The sequence below is a fragment of the Ranitomeya imitator genome, chromosome 6, assembly GCF_032444005.1.
Source record: "Ranitomeya imitator isolate aRanImi1 chromosome 6, aRanImi1.pri, whole genome shotgun sequence".
Classification (NCBI taxonomy): domain Eukaryota; kingdom Metazoa; phylum Chordata; class Amphibia; order Anura; family Dendrobatidae; genus Ranitomeya; species Ranitomeya imitator.
In genome coordinates, this window is record NC_091287.1 from 383,058,857 (window position 1) to 383,085,677 (window position 26,821).

General features: G+C 42.5%; 1 protein-coding gene across 9 annotated transcripts in view; it reads right to left on the reverse strand.

Moving 5' to 3' along the window:
- PTPRM (protein tyrosine phosphatase receptor type M) overlaps positions 1 to 26,821 on the reverse strand; it is a 1,024,381-nt gene that overhangs the window by 414,488 nt on the left and 583,072 nt on the right. For all 9 annotated transcript variants that reach the window (XM_069731071.1, XM_069731069.1, XM_069731074.1 and 6 more), the window contains exons 10-11: positions 19,057 to 19,258; positions 16,413 to 16,515 (exon numbers count right to left, since the gene is read on the reverse strand). In XM_069731071.1, coding sequence (XP_069587172.1) covers positions 16,413 to 16,515; positions 19,057 to 19,258 — 305 coding nt within the window. The remainder of the gene's footprint in view (positions 1 to 16,412; positions 16,516 to 19,056; positions 19,259 to 26,821) is intronic.

Sequence of the window (26,821 nt, forward strand, 5' to 3'; positions counted from 1 at the left end):
AGAGAAATAAAGGAAATAGCAGAGTATAGCACAGCAGTATAATAATAAATAGGCAAAGAACCAGGCACAGACCGGATTGATTCCGACCAACATGTGCAGGGAGTTTGTATGTTTTCCCTATGTTTGTGTGTGGGATTCTCTGGCTATCTCCCACTCTTTGAAAATACTGAGATTAATTGTCAAGTTGATTTATAAGGACTCGTGCACATGACCGTATTATCGGTCAAAGTGCAATCCGACAAAACATCTGACCAAACTTGGACCAAAGTTAGTCTATGGAGCAGTGCACATGTCCAATTTTTCCTTTGGACAGAGCCGATTTGAGAAAAAAAAAACACAGCATGTCAGTTTGGTCCGATATTCGGATCACACTGGGTCATGCAAGTCAAAAAGTCAGTGGAAAACATTGCACTGCACTCCGATGACATCCGATTTCCATGGACTGACAGAATGGAGAAGACAGACTTTTTTTTCCATTTTCTCCTCATCCAAAAGGATCAGATCACACTATGATCAAAATCTGATCAAACTTTGATCACAGTTTGATCAGAGTGTAATTTGCATAATCAGTCCAATTCTCTCAAATGAGAGAAAATACGGTTGTGTGATCCTAGCCTAAGGCCGGGGTCACACTTGCGAGTGCAATGCGAGAAACTCACACGAGTCTCTCGCATCAATACCCAGCACTGCCTCCGCCACTCGGGACCAGAGCGCTCAGCTGCAGAAAAATACATGCAGCTGCACACTACGGTCCCAAGTGCCGGGTACTGATGCGAGAGACTCGCGCGAGTTTCTCACATTGCACTCACAGGTGTGACCCCGGCCTTTGGCTCAGTATATCAGCCATATAAGTAATACGTGTTCTTGGATGGAACCACCTCTTACGCAATAAGCCCCGACGGAGGCCCTGAATGTAGGGTCAAACGCTATGTGAACATAGATTGAAACTGACATACCTTTGAACTTTCAATGATCAGCACTGCTGCCTTAAAGCACTGGGGCGTAGATTCGATTTGGACCAAGGTCGGTATCTTCATGGAGTTTGTAAGTTCTCTCCATGATTATGTGAGTTTCGAGGGGTCCTCCGAATTCCTCCCACAGTGCAAAACATACTGGTAGGAGTGCTGAAACTGTCCCGAACATGTGTGTGTCTGAGATGAGTAAATTTGATGTGAGCCCCATTGTCCCTGGTAACAAAACCGTGCCGTGAAAAAAACCTGTGATATCTAAACAATGAAATAAATGCATTTACTACATTGGATCAGATGAAGTTTCCAGCATATTTTATACACTGACTGGTATGGACAGTGGCAGAGACAAGACGAGATGTAACTTCCTTTACTAACTAGTGCAATCCCATCCTGGCCGCTACGAGCAGATACTCCACTTCTCTTCCCAGCCAGTTTCTTTACATGAGGATTGTCACATATTACAGGGTCCTACTGCCCCTTCATCAGGTATAATTGAAATATTTTAATCACCGAAAGTACAAGTCTAATTGAATACATTGTTCTGCAGAGTAACAGTAATGCATCTCATGTATTGGTGCTGCAGGAACAAATTTCAGAATAAATAGCTGCCTTAATGTCAAAGAATTAAACAGTTTTCTTGTGCTCCCGCAGACATGGTATAAATCCTGTAAATCCTTTTTCCCTAAAGTGATTTAATAAAACAAGACGCTAACACAAAGTTAACAAGCTGCACCAACACCGTCCTTGTGGTGGTTACTATGGAAACTGCATCAAGATCTGCTTAAAAAAAGATAGATATGGAACAAATATATGATATATTTTCCCAAAGTGGAGTCTGGGAAAAATGTTTACACCGGCTCACAGCTTCGGATTCCTATAATTGTTAATGTCATATATAACGTATAACCTCAATTAAAGTTTTGACAGTAGTAGAACAATCCTGTAATGCACTGTAGGTTTGATGGATAGTTTTCCTGTTCGGAATATTCCAGACTACCAAACATCCTGGACTAACAGAGAGTCAACAAAATATATTTAAAATATATTCAGAAGTATACAGGGCCCCCACAAAGTCAGCTGAAATTAAAAGTATAAGTTATGTGACCTGCGCAGAGGTCTCTGTGCAGGGAGGGTGAGGATGTGAGTTGTCCATCACTATTATCACTGGTGGATCCTGTGTTGTCCGGCTACAATAATCGAGGGCTTATATGTAATCATATGATTGAAATCCAGTCTGGGATGATACTGTGCTCACTGCGCTTAAATTTGATGCTGAGTAAACTCCCCCACGGTGCGGGTTTATGAGCCGCAGCATGTCCATTATCTGCAGCGAAGAAGTGATTAGAAAGTAGCGTTTTGGACGCAGAGAAAATCCACTGCATCCAAAACACTGCTATTTCATGATCGCAAGCACATAGCCTAAGATTTTAGGAAGCTATGTTAATTATACTGATGTAACAATTCCACCCATCAGTATGGCTTAGGATGCAGTGATTGACAGCTCAATCATCCAGCCTGGTGCAGGGACGTGCTGAGCTGTCTGTGTAGTGATTGACAGCTCAATCGTCCAATCTGGTGCAGGGGTGTGCTGAGCTGTCTGTACAGTGATTGACAGCCCAATCGTCCAACCTGGTGCAGGGGAGTGCTGAGCTGTCTGTGCAGTGATTGACAGCTCAATCATCCAGCCTGGTGCAGGGGCGTGCTGAGATGTCTGTGCAGTGATTGACAGCTCAATCGTCCAGCTTGGTGCAGGGGCGTGCTGAGCTATCTGTGTAGTGATTGACAGCCCAATCGTCCAAACTGGTGCAGGGACTTGCTGAGCTGTCTGTGCAGTGATTGACAGCTGAATCATCCAGCCTGGTGCAGGGGCGTGCTCAGCTGTCTGTGCAGTGATTGACAGCCTAATCGTCCAGTCTGTTGCAGGGGCGTACTGAGCATTCTGGGAGGTGCTGAGCTCCCTTCAGGTTTTTCTCTGCTCCAGTGATTACTTAGCTATTTATCTGAGCTGTCTGCCCCAGATAACTGCCAATCATAGCTTTCAGCTCTGTGTGGCTTGTTCCTCTGTGCCTTGTTCTCAGCACTCTGACTTTCAGATACTTTATTGCTGGACCCTGGACTTTCCTGTTGTCTACCTGTTTGTACTAACCCTTTTGCTCTGATCAGCTATCTTCCTGGTGTTCTGACCTCGGACCGTTATCTGACTATGACTTTGTCTCTTCCATCTCTTCCATCCTCCTGGCTATTGACTGCAGACTCCTTAACTATCCCGACTCATGGCATGTCCATAAAAAATGACTAAGCATCACACTGATATCTGGAATCAAACAGTAAATATTCTTTTCTTAATCAGAGGATTTTGGACTTAACCAATGTGCTAGAAAAAAAACTCAGTTGGAATAGTAGAAGCATTAAGCTATTAGATATTAGCTAAAAAAAAGTTTTACTTGCATATATAATGGTTAAATGGCTGACTACATAAATATGCATTCTACAAGTAGACTTGGTGCCAAAAACCAATGATATGATGTCAGCTTAGTCCTGCAGGAAACACAATAGTGCCATTAATGTTACTGCTGTAATAAGTAACAAATGTTCTTCTTGTGTCTTATTAGTAACCATGTAACTTTGCTCTTAAGGAGCATTATTACTGAGGCTAGAGACTGGCGGCAGTGGTCAGAGGGCTAAAGGATACGACATCAGCAGTCTCAGTACCTTCAAAGATCATCAGATAGTTCTTGTGCTTTTGCGACTATTGTGCAACGTTGGTAACCAGTTGTAAGCCAGTTATAAAGTCAGCTCACTGATCTGTTTTTACTGAAGTCAATATAAAACACGAGTAATGTTTTAGCTCTCCACACTCACAGAGGCAGAAAGCAAGATTGTAAGGGGGTTGTCTGATGGCAGATAAGAAAACTTTTAAAAAATATGTAAACCTCTTACTTCATTGTCCATCGTATTCCTGGTCTAGGAAGGCAGATGGTGACCAGTTTATCAAGCAGTTTACACCAGCTTTCTGGAAGTAAATGACTATAAATGTCCTTATAGTTGCAGAAAAATGTTGCGACTTCTGGCCTTCATACACCAGTCCAGTCCAGCTCAGTCCACTTTTTCAAAGCTGGAAAACTGGGAGTGGGCATAGATGAGAGCGCCCAACAAATTTATCATAAATTATTCCACAAAAGTGGCAAAAATTATGACAGAAATGTAAGACAGTCAGGGTTTTTCTTGTGAAGAAAAACGACAACGAAAAGATGTGTTTTATTCATTAAGAGATGTTTGCCTACTAATGAATATGGTGTATCTTACGTCAGCACATTTGTCATGACTTGTCTTGATAAATCGAGGCAGTAGAGTTTCCGCACACACTAAAATACTATCATTCTCTTTTTCTTCCTATGATCTTTCCCTGCCTGCCCAAAGTCTCTAATGTATTGCTCATAGTTAAGTGTGAGCATTTATTAAGATCGACCTACATCAGGATTCAAGGTTGTGGTACATTAATTTCCATATGAAATGACACTGTGTGATATCTTCAGGGATCAACCAATAGGAAAACGTAGTGTAATCAATTAGGTATTTTTTAAATATGAGTGTCAGATCCTTTCAGACACGACTCATAAGAGGAAAGTGCAGCTCACTGTCATGTGGGACTGTGGTGGCACAACACAGTTTACAACATAACTACAGTTTCTGGGACCATGTGACCACTGTTAAATTTGGGCAATCCATGCAACTGTGAAAGATTTCATTTACTAGAAAGTGTTTTTAAATTCAATTGCTATAGCAATGGTCATTACTTTTTCTATTCTAGATAAATCTTTTAACTCTATGATTATGCAGGTGATGGGAAACTCTTTAAAAAGACATTTGTCTCAAATTTTGCAAGTTAAATAACTACAAAGTTCTGTGGTGATGAATTTCATCCCCTAAGCACCATATCTGTTGCAGAAACGATTATTTATAATCTAGCATATAGGCTTCCTGCAGGCACCACTGGAGGGAGCTAAAGAGATTACGGCATACCATTTTACAATTCTTATCAATGTGTAACCAGTATGTAGTAAGCTCTCAAAGTGATCCTGTCAGCAGGATTTTGCAATGTAAACTACAGACACTGTCAGGTTGCTGCTATTATACTGATTAAAATGATACCTGGGGTGAAGAAATCAGTCTTGTGGTTCTTGTGTCATCAGTGTTAGAAGTTTTCAGCTAATGAGATGCTCGTGTTCCGTGGTGCTCTAGGCCAGAGAAACCAAGGAAAGACGTGTCCACAGGTCGCCCCAAAGCACAAACATGTTCCTCATCATAGAGACAGAGAGAGACATTTTTTGTGTTTCGATGCGGCCTGTGGGCAGGTCTTACCTTGGTTACTCTGGCCTATAGCACCAAGATAAGACTCTGGCTACAGTCCCACCCTGGAGCAATGGCATATCATTAGCTGAATTCTTTTAACACTGATTACACAAGAACCACAAGATGGATTTCTTTACCACAGGTATCATTTTAATCAGTATAACAGCAGCAACATGACAATGCCTGTAGATTATTTAGCAAAATCCTTCTGACAGGTTTGCTTTAAGATCCTTCCTGAATTTGCCGTTAGCCAGTATGACAAGATTAAAGGAGTATTCTGAATTTTCCCAATCCAAGATCATTAAAGAAACCAGAAATAGGAGCCAATCGATCGTGAAGATCGGGGATACCTTCTGAACTTGAGAATACCCCTTTAAACTTTCAAGCCTTAGAAATATACATGCAGTTGGTACTGCTATGTTGACTTTAATGATTCATATTTTTGGGCAGTAAGTTCTAAGAGCCATCCTTTTTATATATTTTGTGTTCTACGGTAGGCCACTTCAAGATTTTTCTTCAAAATATAATTTAATGTTGTTTTTCTCATTTTCAGTTTGCATATCTATTTTTTTTATAGGCATGAAATAAACAGAATAAATTTATGAAAGATACTTCAGCCAGAAAAGGTTTGATTTCCTGTCTAGATTCTTGATTATACAGAAATTGAAGATTTAATAGACAAAGATTTAGCATTACAGAAACAGGAAATGTAATTTTATGATATAGACTTTAATCTAGATCCCATGAAACAACAAGGAGACACAATGTGCGCCTATTCTGAATTACAAAGTAAACTTGCAATAGTAGATGATATTACCTGATTAAATAGTGTGTGATAAAAGGGAAAATAAAATATATGAGTTTCTCAGACTGTGCCCATTTTGAAGGTGCAAAAAAGACTGACTTAATACAGGCACATAATGGAAAATAGTCTTCTGGGAGTTTGTTGGATCATATCTGACTGCAGCATGGTAATATATTTCTGACAGCATAGAAATGATTCTGCTTACACACCATATAGGATTGTGTATTAAAGCAGTCTAATCATTGAAATCCAATACAAGGCAGACCTTAATAACATAACAGTGCTGAACGGCACATAAATATAAAACATAATGTGACCGCATCTTACGTAATGTGAACCACACCATAAAGGTAAAGTATGGCTTCTGAAGTTAATCCATAAACATAGGAATTTATTCATCAGGCCTTTCTGGGGGTAAGAAGCGATGCCGCAAGGTGATTAGAATACATGAGCACATTACTCAAGGAGCTCAACACATGAGCACATTACTCAAGGAGCTTAACACATGAGTACCCACAATCTACTATATAATTGTCTAAGGGTCACTTCCGTCTTGCTGTCTGTGTGTCCTTCTGTCTGTCACGGATATTCATTGGTCGCGGCCTCTGTCATGGAATCCAAGACGCTGATTGGTCTCGCCAGCTGCCGCGACCAATTAACGACGGCCACAGTCCGATTAGTCCCTCCCCTGCAGTCAGCGCCCGGCGCCCGCTCCATGCTCCCCGCAGTCACCGCTCACACAGGGATAATGCCAGCGGTAACGGACCGCGTTATGCCGCGGGTAACTCACTCCGTTACCGCTGCTATTAACCCTGTGTGACCAAGTTTTTACTATTGATGCTGCCTATGCAGCGTCAATAGTGAAAACATCTAATGTTAATAATAATAATAAAAAAAAAATCATTATATACTCACCTTTCGCAACGCTCCGGTGACCGCTCCATGCAAGCGGCAGGTTCCGTTGCCAATGATAGTATGGGAGAAGGACCTGCCATTACGTCACGGTCATGTGACCGCGACGTCATCACAGGCCCTGCGCGAGAAGGACCTGCCGTGACGTCACGGTCATGTGACTGCGACGTCATCACAGGTCTTTCTCACGCAGGCGCGCTGTGATGATGTCGCGGTCACATGACCGTGAGGTCATGGCAGGTCCTTCTCGGGCAGGCGTGCAGGGCCTGTGAGGACGTTGCGGTCATGTGACCGCGACGTCATCACAGGCTCTGCGCGAGAAGGACCTGCCATGACGTCACGGTCATGTGACCGAACTACAAGGGGTCCTCAGAAGGTGCGTGTATGTTTATTTTTTTATTTTTTAACCTGTTACATACGTGGCTGGGCAATATACTACGTAGCTGGGCAATATACTACGTGACTGGCCAATATACTACGTGGCTGGGCAATATACTACGTGGCTCTGTGCTGTATACTATGTGGCTCTGTGCTGTATACTACGTCGCTGTGCAATATACTACGTGGCTCTGTGCTGTATACTACGTGACTGGGCAATATACTACGTGACAGGGCAATATACTACGTGACTGGGCAATATACTACATGACTGGGGAATATACTACGTCACTGCGCAATATACTACATCACTGGGAAATATACTACGTCACTGGGCAATATACTACGTCACTGGGCAATATACTACGCGACTGGGCAAGAAGGACCTGTCATGACTTCACGTTCTTGTGACTGCGACGTCATCACAGGCCCTGCGCGAGAAGGACCTGCCATGACGTCATGGCCATGTGACCAAACTACAAGGGGCTCTCAGAAGGTGAGTATATGTTTATTTTTTATTTTTTAACCTGTGACATATGTGGCTGGGCAATATACTACGTAGCTGGGCAATATACTATGTGACTGGCCAATATACTACGTGGCTGGGCAATATACTACGTGGCTCTGTGCTGTATACTACGTGGCTCTGTGCTGTATACTATGTGGCTCTGTGCTGTATACTACATCGCTGTGCAATATACTACGTGGCTCTGTGCTGTATACTACGTGACTGGGCAATATACTACGTGACTGGGCAATATACTACGTGACTGGGCAATATACTACGTCAATGGGAAATATACTGCGTCACTGGGCAATATACTACGTCACTGGGCAATATACTACGTCACTGGGCAATATACTACGTCACTGGGCAATATACTACGCAACTGGGCAATATACTACGTGACTGGGCAATACACTACGTGGTTGGCAATAAACTACGCGGGCTGTGCAATATACTACGTGGCTGGGCAATATACTACGTGACTGGGCAATATACTACGAGGCTGGGCAATATACTACGTGGCTGGGCAATATACGTGGGCTGTGCAATATACTACGTGACTGGGCAATATACTACGTGGCTGGGCAATATACTACGTGGCTGGGCAATATACTACGTGACTGGGCAATACACTACGTGGTTGGCAATAAACTACGCGTGCTGTGCAATATACTACGTGGCTGGGCAATATACTACGTGACTGGGAAATATACTACGAGGCTGGGCAATATACTACGCGGCTGGGCAATATACGTGGGCTGTGCAATATACTATGTGGCTGGGCAATATACTATGTGATTGGGCAATATACTACATGGCTGGGCAATATACTACGTGGCTGGGCAATATACTACGTGGCTGGGCAAAATACTACGTGGCTGGGCAATATACTACATGGGCTCTGCAATATACTATGTGGACATGCATATTCTAGAATACCTGATGCGCTAGAATCGGGCCACCATCTAGTCTACTATATAATTGTCTAAGGGTCACTTCCATCTTTCTGTCTGTCCTTCTGTCTGTCTGTCACGGAAATCCCAAGTCGCTGATTGGTCGCGGCAAAACGGCCACGACCAATTAGCGATGGGCACAGTCCGGCGGCAAAATGGCCGCTCCTTACGCCCCGCAGTCAGTGCCTGTTCCATAATCCCCTCCAGTCAATGCACACACAGGGTTAATGGCAGCGTTAACGGACCGCGTTATGCCGCGGGTAACGCACTCCGTTAACGCTGCTATTAACCTTGTGTGACCAACTTTTTACTATTGATGCTGCCTATGCAGCATCAATAGTAAAAAGATCTAATGTTAAAAATAATTAAAAAAATAAAAAATCATTATATACTCACCCTCCGTTGGCCCCCCGGATCCAGCTGGGGCCTTACCCGCTCCTTGCGACGCTCCGGTGACCGGTCCATGCATTGCGGTCTCACGAAACCGCTACGTCATCATCTCGCGAGACCGCAATGCACTCTTGGGACCGCAGCGTCGCGAGAAGCTACGGTAAACGCCTCGGCAGGATCTGGGGGGCCGACGGAAGGTGAGTATATAACTATTCTGAATTTTTATTCTTTTTTTAACAGGGATATGGTGCCCACATTGCTATATACTGTGTGGGCTGTGTTAGATACTGCATGGGCTGAGTTATATACTACGTGGGCTGTGTTAGATACTGCATGGCTGTGTTATATACTACATCTCTGTGCTATATACTACGTGGGCTGTGGTATATACTACATCTCTGTGCTATATACTACACGGGCTGTGCTATATACTATGTGGGCTGTGCAATATATTACGTGGCTGGGCAATATACTACATTGCTGTGCTCTATACTACGTGGCCTGGGTTATATACTGCATGGGTAGTGTTATATATTACATCTCTGTGCTATACACCACATGGCTGGGCAATATACTACATGACTGTGCAATATATTATGTGGCTGGGCAATATACTACGTATCTGTGCTATATACTACGTATATGTGCTATATACTACGTGGCTGGGCAATATACTACGTGGTTGAGCAATATACTACGTGGCTGAGCAATATATTACGTGGCTGGGCAATATACTACGTGGGCTGTACTACATACTACGGGGCTGTGCAATAAACTACGTGGCTGGGCAATATACTACGTGGCTGGGCAATACACTATGTGGCAATTTGAACCACGCTTCGCTAATTGCTCGCGGCCGGCCGAATCCTGTGTGTAAATTGCATTATTCTAAAAACTTTGTAGACAAACTACAAGAATACCCGATGCGTTAGAACCGGGCCACCATCTAATATATACATAACAATGGGGCCTTTGTATGAACAATGACCATTTTTATACTGTTTAAAAGTCAACCGTATAAAGAAAGAACCATCAACGATTGTACCTAGTCACCTCGAGCTATTCTCCAGATGTTTCTAAACCCTAACTTATATCCCCTCTATACTCCTCTGGGGTCTTCACATTGATTACACTTCCCCCTCTTCAAGTACACATATACTGTATGCACAAATGTTATAGATGGAACTAATTAACATTTAGATATTTTGCAATTCTATTAAGTTATGTACAAAACGTTTCACAGGCTAAGATGTATAATGGAAGCCTTATCCATTGGTGCCAGATGGACCTTTGGTGGCTGAAAGAGGACCTTTCGCCAAATTTTTCATGTTGAACTGTACATAGGATGAAATAGTGGTTGAAGTGCCGAATGAATTTTTTTTTTAATTCCTCCTCTCTGTTGCAGAGATGTTAGCAATCAAAGTATTTAGTCTCTTATGAGTACATTTTTAAAGAGTCCAAGTGGGTGTTATCAGGTATTTCTTTTTTTTCCAGGTGTGTACTTTTTCCCACTGAATGATGATGGCCAATCAAAGGCAGGCAGCAAAGCTCAAAGTAGAGAAGAACATGCCCCCACCATAGCTTAGAGCAGGTGTCTCAGTGTGTGAGATGTAATGATACAACTCTGATCTCCTGCATGAGTCAGTGTGGGGAGATGGGCAGTGCAGCTGAGTTTAGCTGTGTCACATTACAAACCTTTCTATCATCTCTCCTTTCATAGCACTGTCTGCTGTACTGCCCCTCCATCCACACTACCTTTGACAGACATTACACTTAAAGGGAAGGTGCCATCAAAAAAAAATTTTTTTCAGAAATTGTAAAAATGTAAAGAACTAATGATTACATTTTCTTAAAAAATATTATCATTTGTTTATAATTTAGTAAAATATGAAAAATAATTTGAAAAGTTTTGGAATTTCCACTATTAAACACTAGGGGGAGCAGCTGCTGAAATTTCAGAAAAACCTAGTGTACAAATAGCTCACATTACAGCACTGCAGTAATTATGGGCGGAGTCTGCTGACGTGTGTGATGTCTCCTCTCCTCTCCTTCTGGGTGTTTGCTAAGGGATTAGAGAGGATGATATTCAGGAACCCAGTGAGCAGCCATTTTGTTGGTGACTGCAGAGTATGGTCAGTATTTTACATCAGTATTTGTAAGCCAAAACCAGGAGTGGAACAATTAGAGGAAAAGTATAATAGAAACATATGCACCACTTCTGTATATATCACCCGCTCCTGGTTTTGGCTTACAAATACTGAGATAAAATACTGACCAAATACTGATAGTGTGAAGGCAGCCTTATACTGACAAGTAGACAGACACCGAGGATGGCAGGCAGCAAGGATTCTGGGAGATATGTGGTGGAGGGAGCAGGGTGACAGCAGCACAGAGTATTTCAGGAGAGCAGTGTGCTGGTCTATGGGGGCCCCCTGTTCGGTATGCGGAGCAGCCAGGGATTGTACATAGAGCGCTGTCTTTTATACACATGGATGGACCGTCTGCTCCACAGAAATCCAGGAAACATTTCTGCGGATTGATGGCCTGTTCTGATCCAGACTTTGCATACAGACCCCATTCCCCTCCTCAGATCCTGTCTTCCCCATCCTGTCCTGGCGATGTGTGAAAGCGAGGCGACAGGCGCAGTCTGGGGTGACGCTGGGAAGGAAATGTAGCCATATAGTAACGATAAAAATGAGACTCCTCTCTTCAGCTGCCTCACCAGCCTTCCCCTGACTACACCTAACTGGAGGTCATGCTTTACCCTCTATTACCCCAGACCCGCGTGCAGGTGCTCAGCCAGAACCACCATAGAATGGGTCCCCTTTCTGAAGATAATACTGCCATAGTGTTCTCACATAATACCGCCATATAGATCACACACAATACTATCAAATAGATCACACAATACTGTCATACAGTTCTCACATAATACCACCATATAGATCACACATAATACCGCCAGTGTTCTCACATACCGCCAAATAGATCACACATAATACCGCCAGTGTTCTCACATACCGCCATATAGATCACACATAATACCGCCAGTGTTCTCACATACCACCATATGCTTCTCACATAATACCGCCATATAGATCACCCATAATGCCGCCACATAGATCTCACATGTATTGTAAATACTCGGCCAGAATAAAGTCCTTTATTAATCTTTTTTAAACCATACCGAACGCATAATCCTCGACTCCCTCATCTCCCACAACAAAAATAATAAACCACAATGGGGAAAGACACGCAAGGGGGAGAGGAGTGCATAGGAGAGGATTAGATACTGACTGCTGAGCTGTGTATCTAATCGTGTCCTGTGTGATACTGTGCTGTGCCGTGTATCTAATCCTATCTTGTGTGATACTGTACACAGGACAGGATTAGCTACACAGGACTAGATTAGCTACACAGGACAGAGGTAGCAGTGGTAGATGGTATATAGAGGCAGGCAGCAGTGGTAGATGGCATATAGAGGCAGGCAGCAGTGGTAGATGGTATATAGAGGCAGGTAGCAGTGGTATATAGGGGCAGGTAGCAGTGGTATATAGGGGCAGGTAGCAGTGGTATATAGGAGTAGGTAGCAGTGGTATATAGGGGCAGGTAGCAGTGGTATATAGGAGCAGGTAGCAGTGGTATATAGGGGCAGGTAGCAGTGGTATATAGGGGCAGGTAGCAGTGGTATATATGGGCAGGTAGCAGTGGTATATAGGGGCAGGTAGAAGTGGTATATAGGGGCAGGCAGCAGTGGTATATAGGGGCAGGTAGCAGTGGTATATAGGGGCAGGTAGCAGTGGTATATAGGAGCAGGTAGCAGTGGTATATAGGGGCAGGTAGCAGTGGTATATAGGGGCAGGTAGCAGTGGTATATAGGGGCAGGTAGCAGTGGTATATAGGAGCAGGTAGCAGTGGTATATAGGGGCAGGTAGCAGTGGTATATAGGAGCAGGTAGCAGTGGTATATAGGGGCAGGTAGCAGTGGTATATAGAGGCAGGTAGCAGTGGTATATAGGGGCAGGTAGCAGTGGTATATAGGGGCAGGTAGCAGTGGTATATAGGGGCAGGTAGCAGTGGTATATAGGGGCAGGTAGCAGTGGTATATAGGGGCAGGTAGCAGTGGTATATAGGAGCAGGTAGCAGTGGTATATAGGGGCAGGTAGCAGTGGTATATAGGGGCAGGTAGCAGTGGTATATAGGGGCAGGTAGCAGTGGTATATAGGAGCAGGTAGCAGTGGTATATAGGGACAGGTAACAGTGGTAGATGCATAAGAAAATAAAAACTCTGTACTTACCTTCAGTCCTCTCCCAGGAAGTGCTGAATCATGTTCAGGGCAGAGCAGTGTGACGATCTCCCTGCTCAGAACAGGTCGGCAGTGAGCAGTGATTGCAGCCTGTGCTGTAATACCAAGTACAGGCTGCAATCACAGCTCCTGGCTGCAGATACTCACCCCGACCCTCGCTTCCCAGCAGCAGATTCTCCCTGGCAGCTCCTGCTATGATCGCACACACTGAGCTGTGTGTGCGATGACAGAGGAAAATAAAAAACAAAATGGCCGCGATCTCCTCTCACAGCTGTGACGTTGCAGCTCAGTGGGCGTGCCCAAGTCACAGCTGAGAGGCAGGAGAAGCAGCCTCAATGAAAGAGATGCGGTCGGGTCCGACCATTGGCTTCTATGCCCATGGCTGCCGTAAGTGAGGAGTGCAAGTGTCGTGCCCAGACACTTACACCCACACTAATGAAAATGGCGGCCTCCAGTGGTAAAAGTAAAAATGAATAAATAAAAAAGTATGAAAGTAGTACATTTACTTTTGTATTAAAAATAATTGATTATATTATCAATAATTATTAATACAAAAACTAAAATCACGGCACCCTCCCTTTAAGTTTGCTGTGTTCAACTTATAATGGTTCTGCAGGGAGATCAGAGCTGTTATTAAGTCTCACTCAGATTTAACCTGCATGTTCTGGACAGCCTGACCTGCTCTCACAGAGTAAATACAACTAAAATCTCGGCAACTGAGAGGGAAAATAACATTTGAATGAGATCTGCAGCACCTATCACTTATTGTATTTAATTCAATATGAAACATTTGGTGACAGGTCATCTTTGAAATTGGATTCATCTGGGTTGCATACGAGTTTTTGCTGATTACACAAAAATAAACGTTTTTTATCCTGTGCTATTCTTGCCATATAAAGGTGCAGAAACCCCAGAAGAAAAGTCTGAACACTGGTCAAATCATAGCTTTAAGGAAGTCTGTCAGACTAAAAATGAAAATCCCGCCACTTAAACCATTATATACTGGACTTAGCCCCTATAAGTATACCAGCAATACATATACCAGCAATATACATTTTAATGTTGTAGTTGCAGATAAAACTTTTATTTCACATGCAAATATGAGCGCATTAACGCACCTGTGGTATGGCCAAGAGCCCAGTTAAACCCTATGAATTGCAGATCCAGTATTGTTCCTTAGTTTCAATGACAATGCTCACTTGCCAAAGCTAAACTCAAATCCTTGTTCTGCCATGCGTGCTCTGACACTGGACGAGCCCAGTGGTGCATACACAGTGTTGGTGTCGGGGTGGGTGCATACCCGCTCTGACACTTGACTCCTGCCAGTGTCTGTGGCAGCCGCCCGCTAAACGTACAGTTCCAGTCCAACTAATGAGCATCACCATGAAATAATAGTAATCTTTTAAGAAGACTTTATTCAGCAAGCTTGTTTTACTTCAGTGTCCTTTGCAACCAAAGCCCAACATGGTGATAAATTCTACGAGTCTCTGGGAATCTCATATACAACTTAGGAATCACAAAGCACTTGTTTCATGCAGATGCAGCAAAAACCCTACATTTATGGAGTCTGTAGAGTCAAGCTTTTTAACACACCTTAAGGTACCGTCACACTTAGCGACGCTGCAGCGATACCGACAACGATCCGGATCGCTGCAGCGTCGCTGTTTGGTCGCTGGAGAGCTGTCACACAGACAGCTCTCCAGCGACCAACGATCCCGAGGTCCCCGGTAACCAGGGTAAACATCGGGTAACTAAGCGCAGGGCCGCGCTTAGTAACCCGATGTTTACCCTGGTTACCAGCGTAAAAAAACAAACAGTACATACTTACATTCAGCTGTCTGTCCCTTGCCGTCTGGTTCCTGCACTGACTGCTGGCTGTAAAGTGAAAGTGAAAGCACAGCACAGCGGTGAGTCACACAGCGGTGACTCACCGCTGTGGCTGTGCTCTGCTTTCACTTTACGGCCAGCAGTCAGTGCAGGAACCAGACGGCAAGGGACAGACAGCTGAATGTAAGTATGTACTGTTTGTTTTTTTACGCTGGTAACCAGGGTAAACATCGGGTTACTAAGCGCGGCCCTGCGCTTAGTTACCCGATGTTTACCCTGGTTACCAGTGAAGACATCGCTGAATCGGTGTCACACACGCCGATTCAGCGATGTCTACGGGGAGTCCAGCGACGAAATAAAGTTCTGGACTTTCTTCCCCGACCAGCGATCTCCCAGCAGGGGCCTGATCGCTGCTGCCTGTCACACTGGACGATATCGCTAGCGAGGACGCTGCAACGTCACGGATCGCTAGCGATATCGTCTAGTGTGACAGTACCTTAACTCTAAAATACAAGTGTCTATTCTCTGTCCTAAGTGGCTACCCAAGAAGTGGCCATAAAGCAGGGGCTTTCATTAAAAAAAAGACAACCTGCTGCTTTATTGTGACACTGTGACACTGGGGTGCAATTAACCTGGGCAAAGTCTTTACATAGGTAAATATTGAAAGTTACTTAGTGTAAAACAATCCAGATGAAAAATCTGCCGTAACCCTGGATTTTGCTGATAGCAGCAAGCGATTACATTGCTGGAGCGAATAAGCCACCCACACACCGGAGCTGCCACTTTGTTCTCCATCTTCAAAGAATCAGCCACTTGCATCTGGATCAAATGATTTAAACAATACTCATCAAAGTGCCTTCCTTTCTACTGTTATTTAATTTAATTAGTCTTAATGCAGACACGGATTTACACAGTGTACACTGAGCGGAAAGTAATCCCTAGAAACATATTCAAGAAATTAATCAATTACATTTTTTTTAAGAAGATCTTTTTATTTTCTTTCTTTTACCTGATTGGCGCGCCTCTGCTCTGCGCCGGCTTTAGCAGGACTGTCAGTGTGCTATCTGTCTGATTCACAGGTGTTTCCAGATCATAGGCTGGCATAGAGGGTGCTGGGAAACAAAAACGGAGATTGGGTGAAAATGACTTTCCTGTACCTACATATATTGTCCCTGTGCAAATCAAAGTACATAGGTAAATAGTCATAATGCCACCAAAAATGTAATCAGTACTATACAGCTCTGGCAAAAATTAAGAGACCACCACATGAAAACCCTGTCATGGCCAGCCCAATCTCCAGACCTGAACCCCATTGAAAACCTCTGGAATGTAATCAAGAGGAAGATGGATAGTCACAAGCCATCAAACAAAGAAGAACTGCTTACATTTTTGTGCCAGAAGCAGTGTGAAAGACTGGTGGAATGCATGCCAAGACGCATGAAAGCTGTGATTAAAAATCATGGTTATTCCACAAAATATTGATTTCTGAACTCTTCCTAAGTTAAAACATTAGTAGTGTTGATTCTAAATGAGTATGAACTTGTTTTCTTTGCATTATTTGAGGTCTGAAAGCAATGTTGTTGTTTTTTTTATTTTGACCATTTTTCTTTGTCAGAAAAAAAATAGAAAATTTATTGCTTGGAAATTTGGAGACATGTTGTCAGAAGTTTATAGAATAAAAGAACAATTTACATTTTACTCAAAAACATACATATAAAGAGAAAAATCAGACAAACTGAACATTTTGCAGTGGTCTCTTAATTTTTGCCAGAGCTGTATATTAGACAGAACGATCAGATAAAACCTCACACAAATCTCATTTAATATCTATTATTGAATACCTGTGTCCAAAAAGTTGACCCAAAATCAGTATTTTATGCTTTTTGGATTACACAGTCTACAGTACAGTATTATACATAGCAGCAGCTAATAAAAGGATAAAAGTACAATTATATGGGGTCTTAGGGAAGTCACAATGAAAATTGAATATGATGGTACTGACCTATGACCATTCACATCAATAGCAGTTGGGAAGCGTACAGTAATGAAGCAGGCATATCTGTAGCCTATTTGTCAATTATGCAAATCATAGAAATTGTTGGCTTTTTATACTTTGGAATGATAACAACAAAATTGCAAAAATGGACCTCAAAAACTGCATTAGATAATGGTACAGATGCACTAAGCCCCATGTGACAAATGTTTCACTTGTTCTAAAAAAATTGGTGCAAATGATGTGCGCTCTATCTATTATAGACACTTTTTTAGTCTTGCTAGATACTTTATTAAACCCTTCGGCAGCTCTGGTTGTACACATACTAGTGTATTCTTTGAATGGCTATGAAATTAACATTGGATTTAATGACCTTTGTAACTTTTAAAAAGTGCCTGAAAAATAGAGAGTGGCTTTTTATTAGCTTGCACTAGGTTTTTTTTCGCACAATATACTTTTTTTTTAAAGAGAATCTGTCATGAGTATTTCACCTCCCAAACTATTTAAATGCATTTTCAAAGACAAGTCCATCAATACCTTTACATGGTCAGTCTGTTCCTCCATTACTGGGTAATCAGCACTAGAATTGATATGAAAATGAGCTGTAAATCTGAAGCCTCTGTCACTCCGTCTCTATTCCCCCCTGCCCAGATTCACCTCTTCCTGCTTGACTGAGGCTCCTTTGTCTGAAGACACACAGCATAGAGGCTGTCAGATGAACAGGAAGAGGCGGTGCTGAGTGGAGAATAGAGGTGGAGTGACTGAGGCATTAGGTCTACCATAGCTATTTGCATATCAATTCAAAGACTCAAAGTAAGTCACCCAAGAAATAGTGTAAGGAAGTGAAAAGACTCTTTAGGCTACGTTCACATTGGCGTTCCGCCAATGTGCGTCGCTGTTGCGCCGGCGACGCAGCGGCGACGCGCCCCTATGTTTAACATAGGGGACGCGTGCGTTTTTTGGGTGGCGTTTTTTGACACTTGCGTCGTTTACGACGCTAGCGTCGGACGCAAGAAAATGCAACAAGTTGCATTTTCTGTGCGTCCGATTCTCGTCAAAAAACGACGCACGCGTCGCAAAACGCGCGCGTTTTTGCGTGCGTTTGTGCGCGTTTTTTCGTGCGTCGCGCGTTGCGTCGCCGACGCAGGGCGGCGCAACGCTAGTGTGAACGTAGCCTAACATGTACCAAATTGCTTCAGTGACAGGCTAAAAATTTGCCAAACTCATCTTTAGTTTTAGGAGGCCTTTTTTAAGCCAACCTTAATAAGTCTGAGTCAATGTTTTGTGAGAAATTGGCCAGGTTTTATATAAGAACGTGCATTCAAAAAGGTAAGTTTATAGGCACATCCCAAGTCTATGATACACATCTGTATATTAGCCCAGTGTGAAATAAAGCTTTACTATAATATATCTTGCTTATTGGCACAGCTGGTATTACCCGGAGACGCTCGGGTGCCTCACTGAACATTAAGCCTTGACTTTGTAGATATTTGTCATGTATTCTCTTCTGAAGTCTTATCTGCCAGCTACAAACCTTCAACATCACATTATTGTCAAAGTGATTATCACCAGTCAAGATTTTCTTGAGAAGCCAGATAATAATGTACGAGTAGAGATTTAAGATTATAAATCAGACCATTCCCATCATTCAAAGTAATACCTGAGATCTTGGTTGTAAACTGACTGGTAATAGGGGGGCCGAAGCCCTTGGCCGTGCTGGCTCTTATTGTGAAAGAGTATGTTGTGCCCGGATATAGTCCAAAGAACAGGTAGTGCGTTTCATTTCCTTGCTTTATAATCCGCCCACTTTGATTGGATAAATCTATTTCTGGGTCAAAGGAGCTGACTGCCTTGTAGGAGATCTGTAGAAAGAAGCAAGAAGAATTAATGGAAAGTCAATGGAATATCCTGCGTTGTCAGTGTGAGATTACATCTTTATCCGGTAAGCCCTTCTGATGCATGCACCGTCAGACATTTTATGATAAAAGATCATATTCCTCCAGACTCTTCTAAATCGGAATCCAATGAAGGAACTCAGCCAAAACTGTTATGTGCTATTACTTTTATAGATACAAGGACTTAGACCCAGATGGATTACTAATGTGAAAGATGGCTCCTGACTTAACCTAATACCTACAAGTTGTTTGCTTTTCCACTTCACACGTATAGACTATAGTCTGCTCCTGTCTTTTAATAATTACGTTGCCTTAAAAGATTAGGTTTTCATGATGACTGATATCATTTCTATGGTAATTTTTTGTACATAAGGAAATGTAAAATCAGAGGTGATGCAAGCTTCATAGACAGCTCTGAAGATACAGTGCACCAGGGTAGGTGCAGTGAGCAATAGCAGATATGGGTCACTCATATAACATAACTGTAGAAGAAGAGATGGACGGCACTCCGCACATTCAAAACTCATACTCTGACCTATTATAGCTAACAAGAAAACTCACAAATCTGAACAGGAGGTTCTGAGATAACATTCTCATAAGACTGTATGAAACCCACTGCCACATCACAGTAAATCTCCAACTGGGACCCTGACCGTATAGGTGCGGCGTTGTGTGTCAACCACTGCGGAGGTGGCACCACACTGACAGGGGGCTTCACACAGTGTGATCAGAAAGTTGATCAATGCATGATGGATGTGTGGCCCATGCCTTGTTTTTCTAACATTGTAGCATTTTGCATTCTGCCCCCTCTCTTTTCAACACTCATCCCACTTGGCTCAGGATTATTTACGGTAAATTAGTAGGAGACTGCAATAGGGTCCCACTTATTTTAATCACAGCTTTTAGTCTAAGAATATGTGGAAAGGAGTTTTTTGCCCTTTTCACTTTGTTGTGTAGAAGCCATTGATGCTGTGGTTCTGAGCCTGTGGGGTGGTCTGGTCTGGAGCCATGGGGGCTCTGTCTGGCTGCACGGATGGTGCACGATAAAGCACATCTTTAAAACATTTCCGACATACGCCGAAAATGTACAGCGCACGTTTATAGCGGGTGTATGGAGTAGACCCATACCCGGAAGATAATGGTTGTGACACACAACCAGTCCTGCCTCTAACAGTCTGTTAATCTGTTAAATGCCACTGTCAAACTCTGACACCAGCTTTAGCAGTGTGCCAGCATAGGGGTGCCTCATGTGATGCAACTTGATCACAGGGCACTGATCGATTGCTATAATAGCCAGGGGTCTGTTGAAGACCTCCATGCCTGTCACCACAGAGCTTCTTTCAAACCCCAGCCTGTGGCCGGCTTCAAAAGAGACCGTGATTTTTACTATATGCAGCAACACTGTGGCATTGCTGTTTATAGCACAAGCAATCAACGATCGTAGATGCAAGGCCCCTAAGAAGACTAATGAACATATTAAAAAAAGGAAACATTATATATATATATATATATATATATATATATATATATATATACAGCTCTGGCAAAAATTAAGAGACCGCCACATCAAAACCTGCAGCCCAGTCTCCAGACCTGAACCCCAATGAAAACCTCTGGAGTGTAATCAAGAGGATGATGGATAGTCACTCACAAGCCATCAGCCAAGTCATTTTTACCAGACAATGTACACCATAAAAACATTTCCCAAAAAAACAATATTTGAATTGCCTTTTGTTTACAATTTCACCGCACTTGGAAATTTGTTTCCGTTTTCCAGTACACAATGTGGTAAAATGAATGGTGTAATTCAAAAGTACCAGTTGTTCCACAACAAATAAACCCTCATAGATCAATGTATGAGTCATGAATGTGCAGTCCATGTCTTTTTCTGCAGTTGTAGATATGTGTTGGTCATGTATTTAGAGCTTGGCATTTTTAGTATTAATCATCTATTTCCACTGATGAACCTTAAAGAAGTTGTCCACGTCTTCTACACTGACATCGATGTCTGATCGGTCAAGGTCTGGCCCTCGGCACCCCCCGCTGATTAGCTGATATTGGTGTTGACAGCGGTGGCCGCTGGCTGGAAGTGCTTACTTGCGGAGATTGGCCATCTACTCGTAGTGGCCAATGCTTGTTAGTGAATTGAATAGGCAGCAGATGAGAAGTACCCCGCAGCGGCCACTACAAGTAGACGGCCAAGGTCTGCTAGTAAGTAATTCCGGCCAGCCACCGCTGGCACCGATAATAGCTGATCAGCGGGGGTGGTGAGTGAAGGACCCTGGCCGATCAGACATTGATGCCTTATCTTAAGGATAGGGCATCAATGTAAAAGAAGCAAGCATCTTTAACAGCAAGTCATTTAGTGGTAGATTGGGGATGAAAAATGTACATTGGCTAAATTTGATATTAAATTTAATGGACTACACAAGCATAGTCAAAAATCCAAAGAGAATTGGAGCTGAGCCCGGTCATCCCAAGGATCATAGACCCACGAATCACACTTATGGCTTGACTCAATCAAAAGTCCATAAATACAAAATAACTTTAAGAACTATATATTTAATGAGCCCAGATATTATATTGTTATTGTGATTAGGTGACAATTGTGGATCTGGTTTGGTCTTTACATTATTATACGTGTCACATTATATATTTTTATGATATTATTAAAATCCTTTTGCTTAGAGATATCTGACTTGCTGTAGAGATCCTGTGAATAAATTACACATCTTTTCTAAAAGTAAAAAGATAAGTAGAGAGGACGAGAAGTGTAATAATAGTTATGCACTGATTTTGTGTCATCTTCATAAAAAAAAACTTTCTTTAGACAAAACTTTTCATAAACCATCCACTTAAAAGTGCTGTACTTCTAAAGACTGATGACATTTTGATTGGAAGAACCATTATGTGTGATCACAATGGATAAGCACAAGTGCTGCAGTTCCTTCAGTAGGTACCGCGTCTGCTCTTGCAACTCATCCCCATTCATTTCAGGATCTCACGACAAGACAGAGACACTCTCATCCTGAGTCATTTCTCTACAATAGTATAGGCATTGTTTACCTCATATGACTGGTAATTTTATTTAAATGGAGTCTGTCAAACCTCATATATATTCATGTAGTGTTAGGGCTAGCGGAACGCACCAAATAATTAAACAGATATAATAAGGTGTGTTCGCAGCCCGGGGTCCACCATGCAGAGATGGAACCTGCTGCTAAGTAATGACGGACTATATGGCGGTACAATGATACACACATGGGTTAACTTCACCCTGTATGAAGAAAGCGATCCCTGTTAAGTCTCAGGGTCGCGGTACCGCACAGAGAGCGCAAGCAAGGAACCACAGATCTCTATCCCAGGACACAGGATTAGTTAGTGTAGACCTCTTGTGATCGACACCACAATTGGGGCATCAGAGGAAACTAATATGCACAGAAGTGCATTCTGTGCCACACTAGCGGACGCCACTAACCACCCTGACTTGGGTAAGGTAAGTGCTCTAATAGCGCGCGGCGCTGCACTGGCGGTCACAGCAGTTAGACGCTGTTTCGTGTGGTAAAGCTGTGAGTTCAGCCGGGCGCTAGATTGCAGCCATACACCTTACGCGAACAGTCATACACAAGGGATGGGTTTTTTAAGGAACGACTTGCACTCATCAACACACACACGATAACAATTGTATACTAGCGCATGGCCGTGTGACCATGCAAACCTTTTATAGCTGCAGCAAGTACAAGACCTTCCGAGAAGGACCAATGGGAGTCTGCCACAGAAGAAGAACACCTTTAGGACCTTCCTAGAGGACCAATGGGATTAGCTACATTATCTAAGCATGTGACCCCCGACCTCCAATGGGAGGTCATCCCGTGGGCATGCTCAGAAAGGGAAAATCTGGACTTCTCTATGGAGCACTTATTGAATTGTATCCCCAGTCCTGCACGCACTGACACTGCAAGAGCCGAGAGCAGACAACGTATCATTGCAGGTGTGCTCTGATCTCTCTCTCCTGTCTGCAGCAGCTGCTCGCTGCACATAGGATCACACAGTAGCAGATGGCCAATGCTGACAGGAGGGGAAGTTGACAATGAGCCCGCTCTAAAACTTTGTGTGCTCCTGACCCTTCCAGTATCAGTGTGTCTTCACTTTCATATCCCTTTTCTGTCAGTATAATCCGCAAGCAAATGTCTGGTCTTGTGCTCTGTGATTGGCCCTTGCAGACAGGAGAGCGATCAAAGCATCCCTTCAATGACACTGTGTGCTCTCAGGTCCTCAAGTGTCAGTGAGAGTAGGGTTGGCGATTCAATTCCAGGAGCGCTGTAAAGTGACGTCTGTCAATCAACATAAGGGTAAGAGTGGAGTATTGTAATTGAGGGGTGCAAAGCAGTGCACTGATCCCTTGGTCACATTAAGGGTGCACTAAGAACCCCTTAATTTCATATGTAATGGAATTCGTAAACTATGTACAACAGGAATTTTTTTTATCGGGGCTAAAGTGGGTGAACTAAATATTGGACATGTCATCAATTTTCTAAGTAAAGACATTTGTAAAGGTGCCATTGACATGAAATTCTCACCAGATCTCGGTAACAGCCCATCTAATCCACACGGGCAAAGAAATCAAACCATAGATATCCATAAATTAAGTTATGTGTAATAATGAAAAAAAGATACAAGGACAAAAAAATGTTTTTCCTCGCTGAAAGTGGTTTGAGTTTGAGACGACAGACCCCTTTAAAGCTACACAGTTTACATTGTAAGTCTAGTTACATCAAATATATTTTAGCCTTATAAAAAGGTTTACTAAAAGGAAGTAAAGTGATTCCATGTACACCTATTAAAGGGTTTGCCTCACAATGACAATAGCGTTACATGTGCCTTATACCTATGAATGTCAAAGGCTCTGGTTTTATTGGAACTCAGCAATATAAGGTTAACAATAATAATAATAATCTTTATTTATATAGCGCCAACAAATTCCGCAGCGTTTTACAATTTAACAGTTCATGCTGGCCATCTATGCGAATCATTGCCATGTAATTCTACATTTCTCTGTAGTGGTCAACATTTTTGAATCATGGCTTCCCACCCGGCATTGGAGAGATATGGCTTTCCTTGCTGTAGTTGAAATGTACGGATGGATGCATTTTACCGAGTATGTTACAGAGGCGGCTATCCCTGGGAGTGACTGGAATATAAGAACAAGCGTGGCTTTCCCAGGTAATAACAGCTGATCATCAGACGTCAGTGCATCCGAACCTGCAGTGTGATCAGATGAATCCCTGAGCAGCTTTTTAATAATATTCATGAGATAATCCATTGAAGAAAAAAACATCATATCTAAAACATCGATAATATTAGATAGCTGACAATGGGAAAAACATTTCTTCTTTTTTTTTACTTTGTTAACAGAGGAGTGGAGAAAACACAATGATGGACATTTGAGGCTTTGAAGTTCATTGCCAATTATTTTCCGTACTGATATTTACATCGCATCCTTTGTGGATATAATTGGTGCATCATTAGATGTGGAACCATCAAAACAAGTCAATCTTTCCCTGCTAGCGTCATGTTAATTGCCACACACTGGTCAAAGGATTGGGATGGCTGAAAACAGGCACAGGGCACAGTGTTTATCCGATTCTGACAGAACTGTCTATCCTAACAGAACTGTCTAGAATCCTTGCTTTAGAAAATTTCCACCAGCAATTCAAGAGCATCTTTTAGGCAGCCATTTGCATAGCGAGGGACAAAAATAAATATTTCAGTAACCTATTGTTCTCTTTTTTTTATTGCTGTCAAAACTGACGTTTTTGACTTGGCAGAAGCATTTGTGACTTTTGAGTCCCACCAATTGTCGAGTGTTTGATTGACAGGTGAAAAGTAGAGTTTTCTTTCTCTCCCTCTTCACACACTACTCTGGCTTGTCATAAAAACCTTTTGTGTGTGCATTACATAATAAATGGCTGGATCTTCTGTGAAAAGAGCCCTCTCTATATGTTCAGTACATGTTTGAAGCTACCAGTCCTTACTAATGTCTTTGGAAATATAAAGCTCCATACTGGAGAAGTAGAAAGTGCTTTAGTTGCTGTACAGTTCTGTTCTTTGGACTGGGATAATTTCCTCATTATAATGCCAGTCAGAAAGCAACCAAACAACAGCTAAGTTGGGCGAAGTGACGGCTTTCCTCCTGATTATTGCCTGACAGTTTAGACTGTTCCATTCTTTGTCAGTAGACTTCCAAATGTAGTCACGTACAGGTCCCTTGTTAGACAGGGAATGGTTCCTACAGAACTAGCAGCATATAATTGTAAGGAATTTGCATTCAAATAAATGTTGCTTTTTAAATTACACCTGTTTGCTTCTCTCATAATAGGTTTCAAGAAAGGAAATGCAGGCAAAAAGCAATGAAAGTGGCCATTATGCCATTTCCACTTTATTGTCCATGAACAATCCATTGAAATCGGCAACCCTACCATTCATGTTGTTTGGCTGTCACAGGTATGCACAACATGGATAAGCATGAACATAAGAAAGAAGTGAATTATAATGTATTCTAAAGAAATGACTGACTCATGTATGTCTCTGCTGACAGCGCTTTATGGTCTTAGATGCACATGTTCGTACACAACCACAATCCTAGCTCCATCTAGTTCTTGGCGCATCTACCTGAAGGACATGCCCAATACTAATGAAGCTCCCATCCAACTTGCTTGCTTGTCCCAAAATGTATTTGACCTGCAAGTGATAAATATTTAAAGTAGTATTCCCATAAAAAGCATAATTAGACATTAACAGATGCTTTACATCCATGATTTTGTTTCAGGACTGTTTAATCTACTACTAACATTCTCCATAATTCGAATCTCCCAGCCCTATCTCCAAGACTCTTCTCACGTTGCACCACATCTCTGAAATGAACTACCCAAATGATCCCATTATTTCCCAGTGTCCGCAGTTTTAAGCATGCCCTAAGAAAACATCATTTTATGCAGGTCTACATAACATCACCTGACTAAGGTCACGTTTTTAAGTTCTCCCATCCTACATTTTCTTCAGAATCTACTCCTTTCTATCCTATCTATCAGCACGGTGGCGCAGTGGTTAGCACTGCAGCCTTGCAGCGCTGGAGTCCTGGGTTCTAATCCCACCCAGGACAACATCTGCAAAGAGTTTGTATGTTCTCTCCGTGTTTGCGTGGGTTTCCTCCGGGCACTCCGGTTTCCTCCCACATTCCAAAGACATACTGATAGGAATTCTAGATTGTGAGCCCCAAAGGGGACAGTGATGATAATGTGTGCAAACTGTAAAGCGCTGCGCTATATAAAAATAAAGATTATTATTATTATTATTATTTGTTTCCACAAAAGTGTTTGTGCTTTAAACCATTTCAAGTAAGGAGTAGTCATTACATGTTAAAACAGAATCAGATACTGGATTCAACATGCAGATCCAAAAAGAAGAACACGTATAAAGAAAAGAACGATAAATGTCCCAGATCTCTCTGAGTCTCCTTCAAAAAAGGCA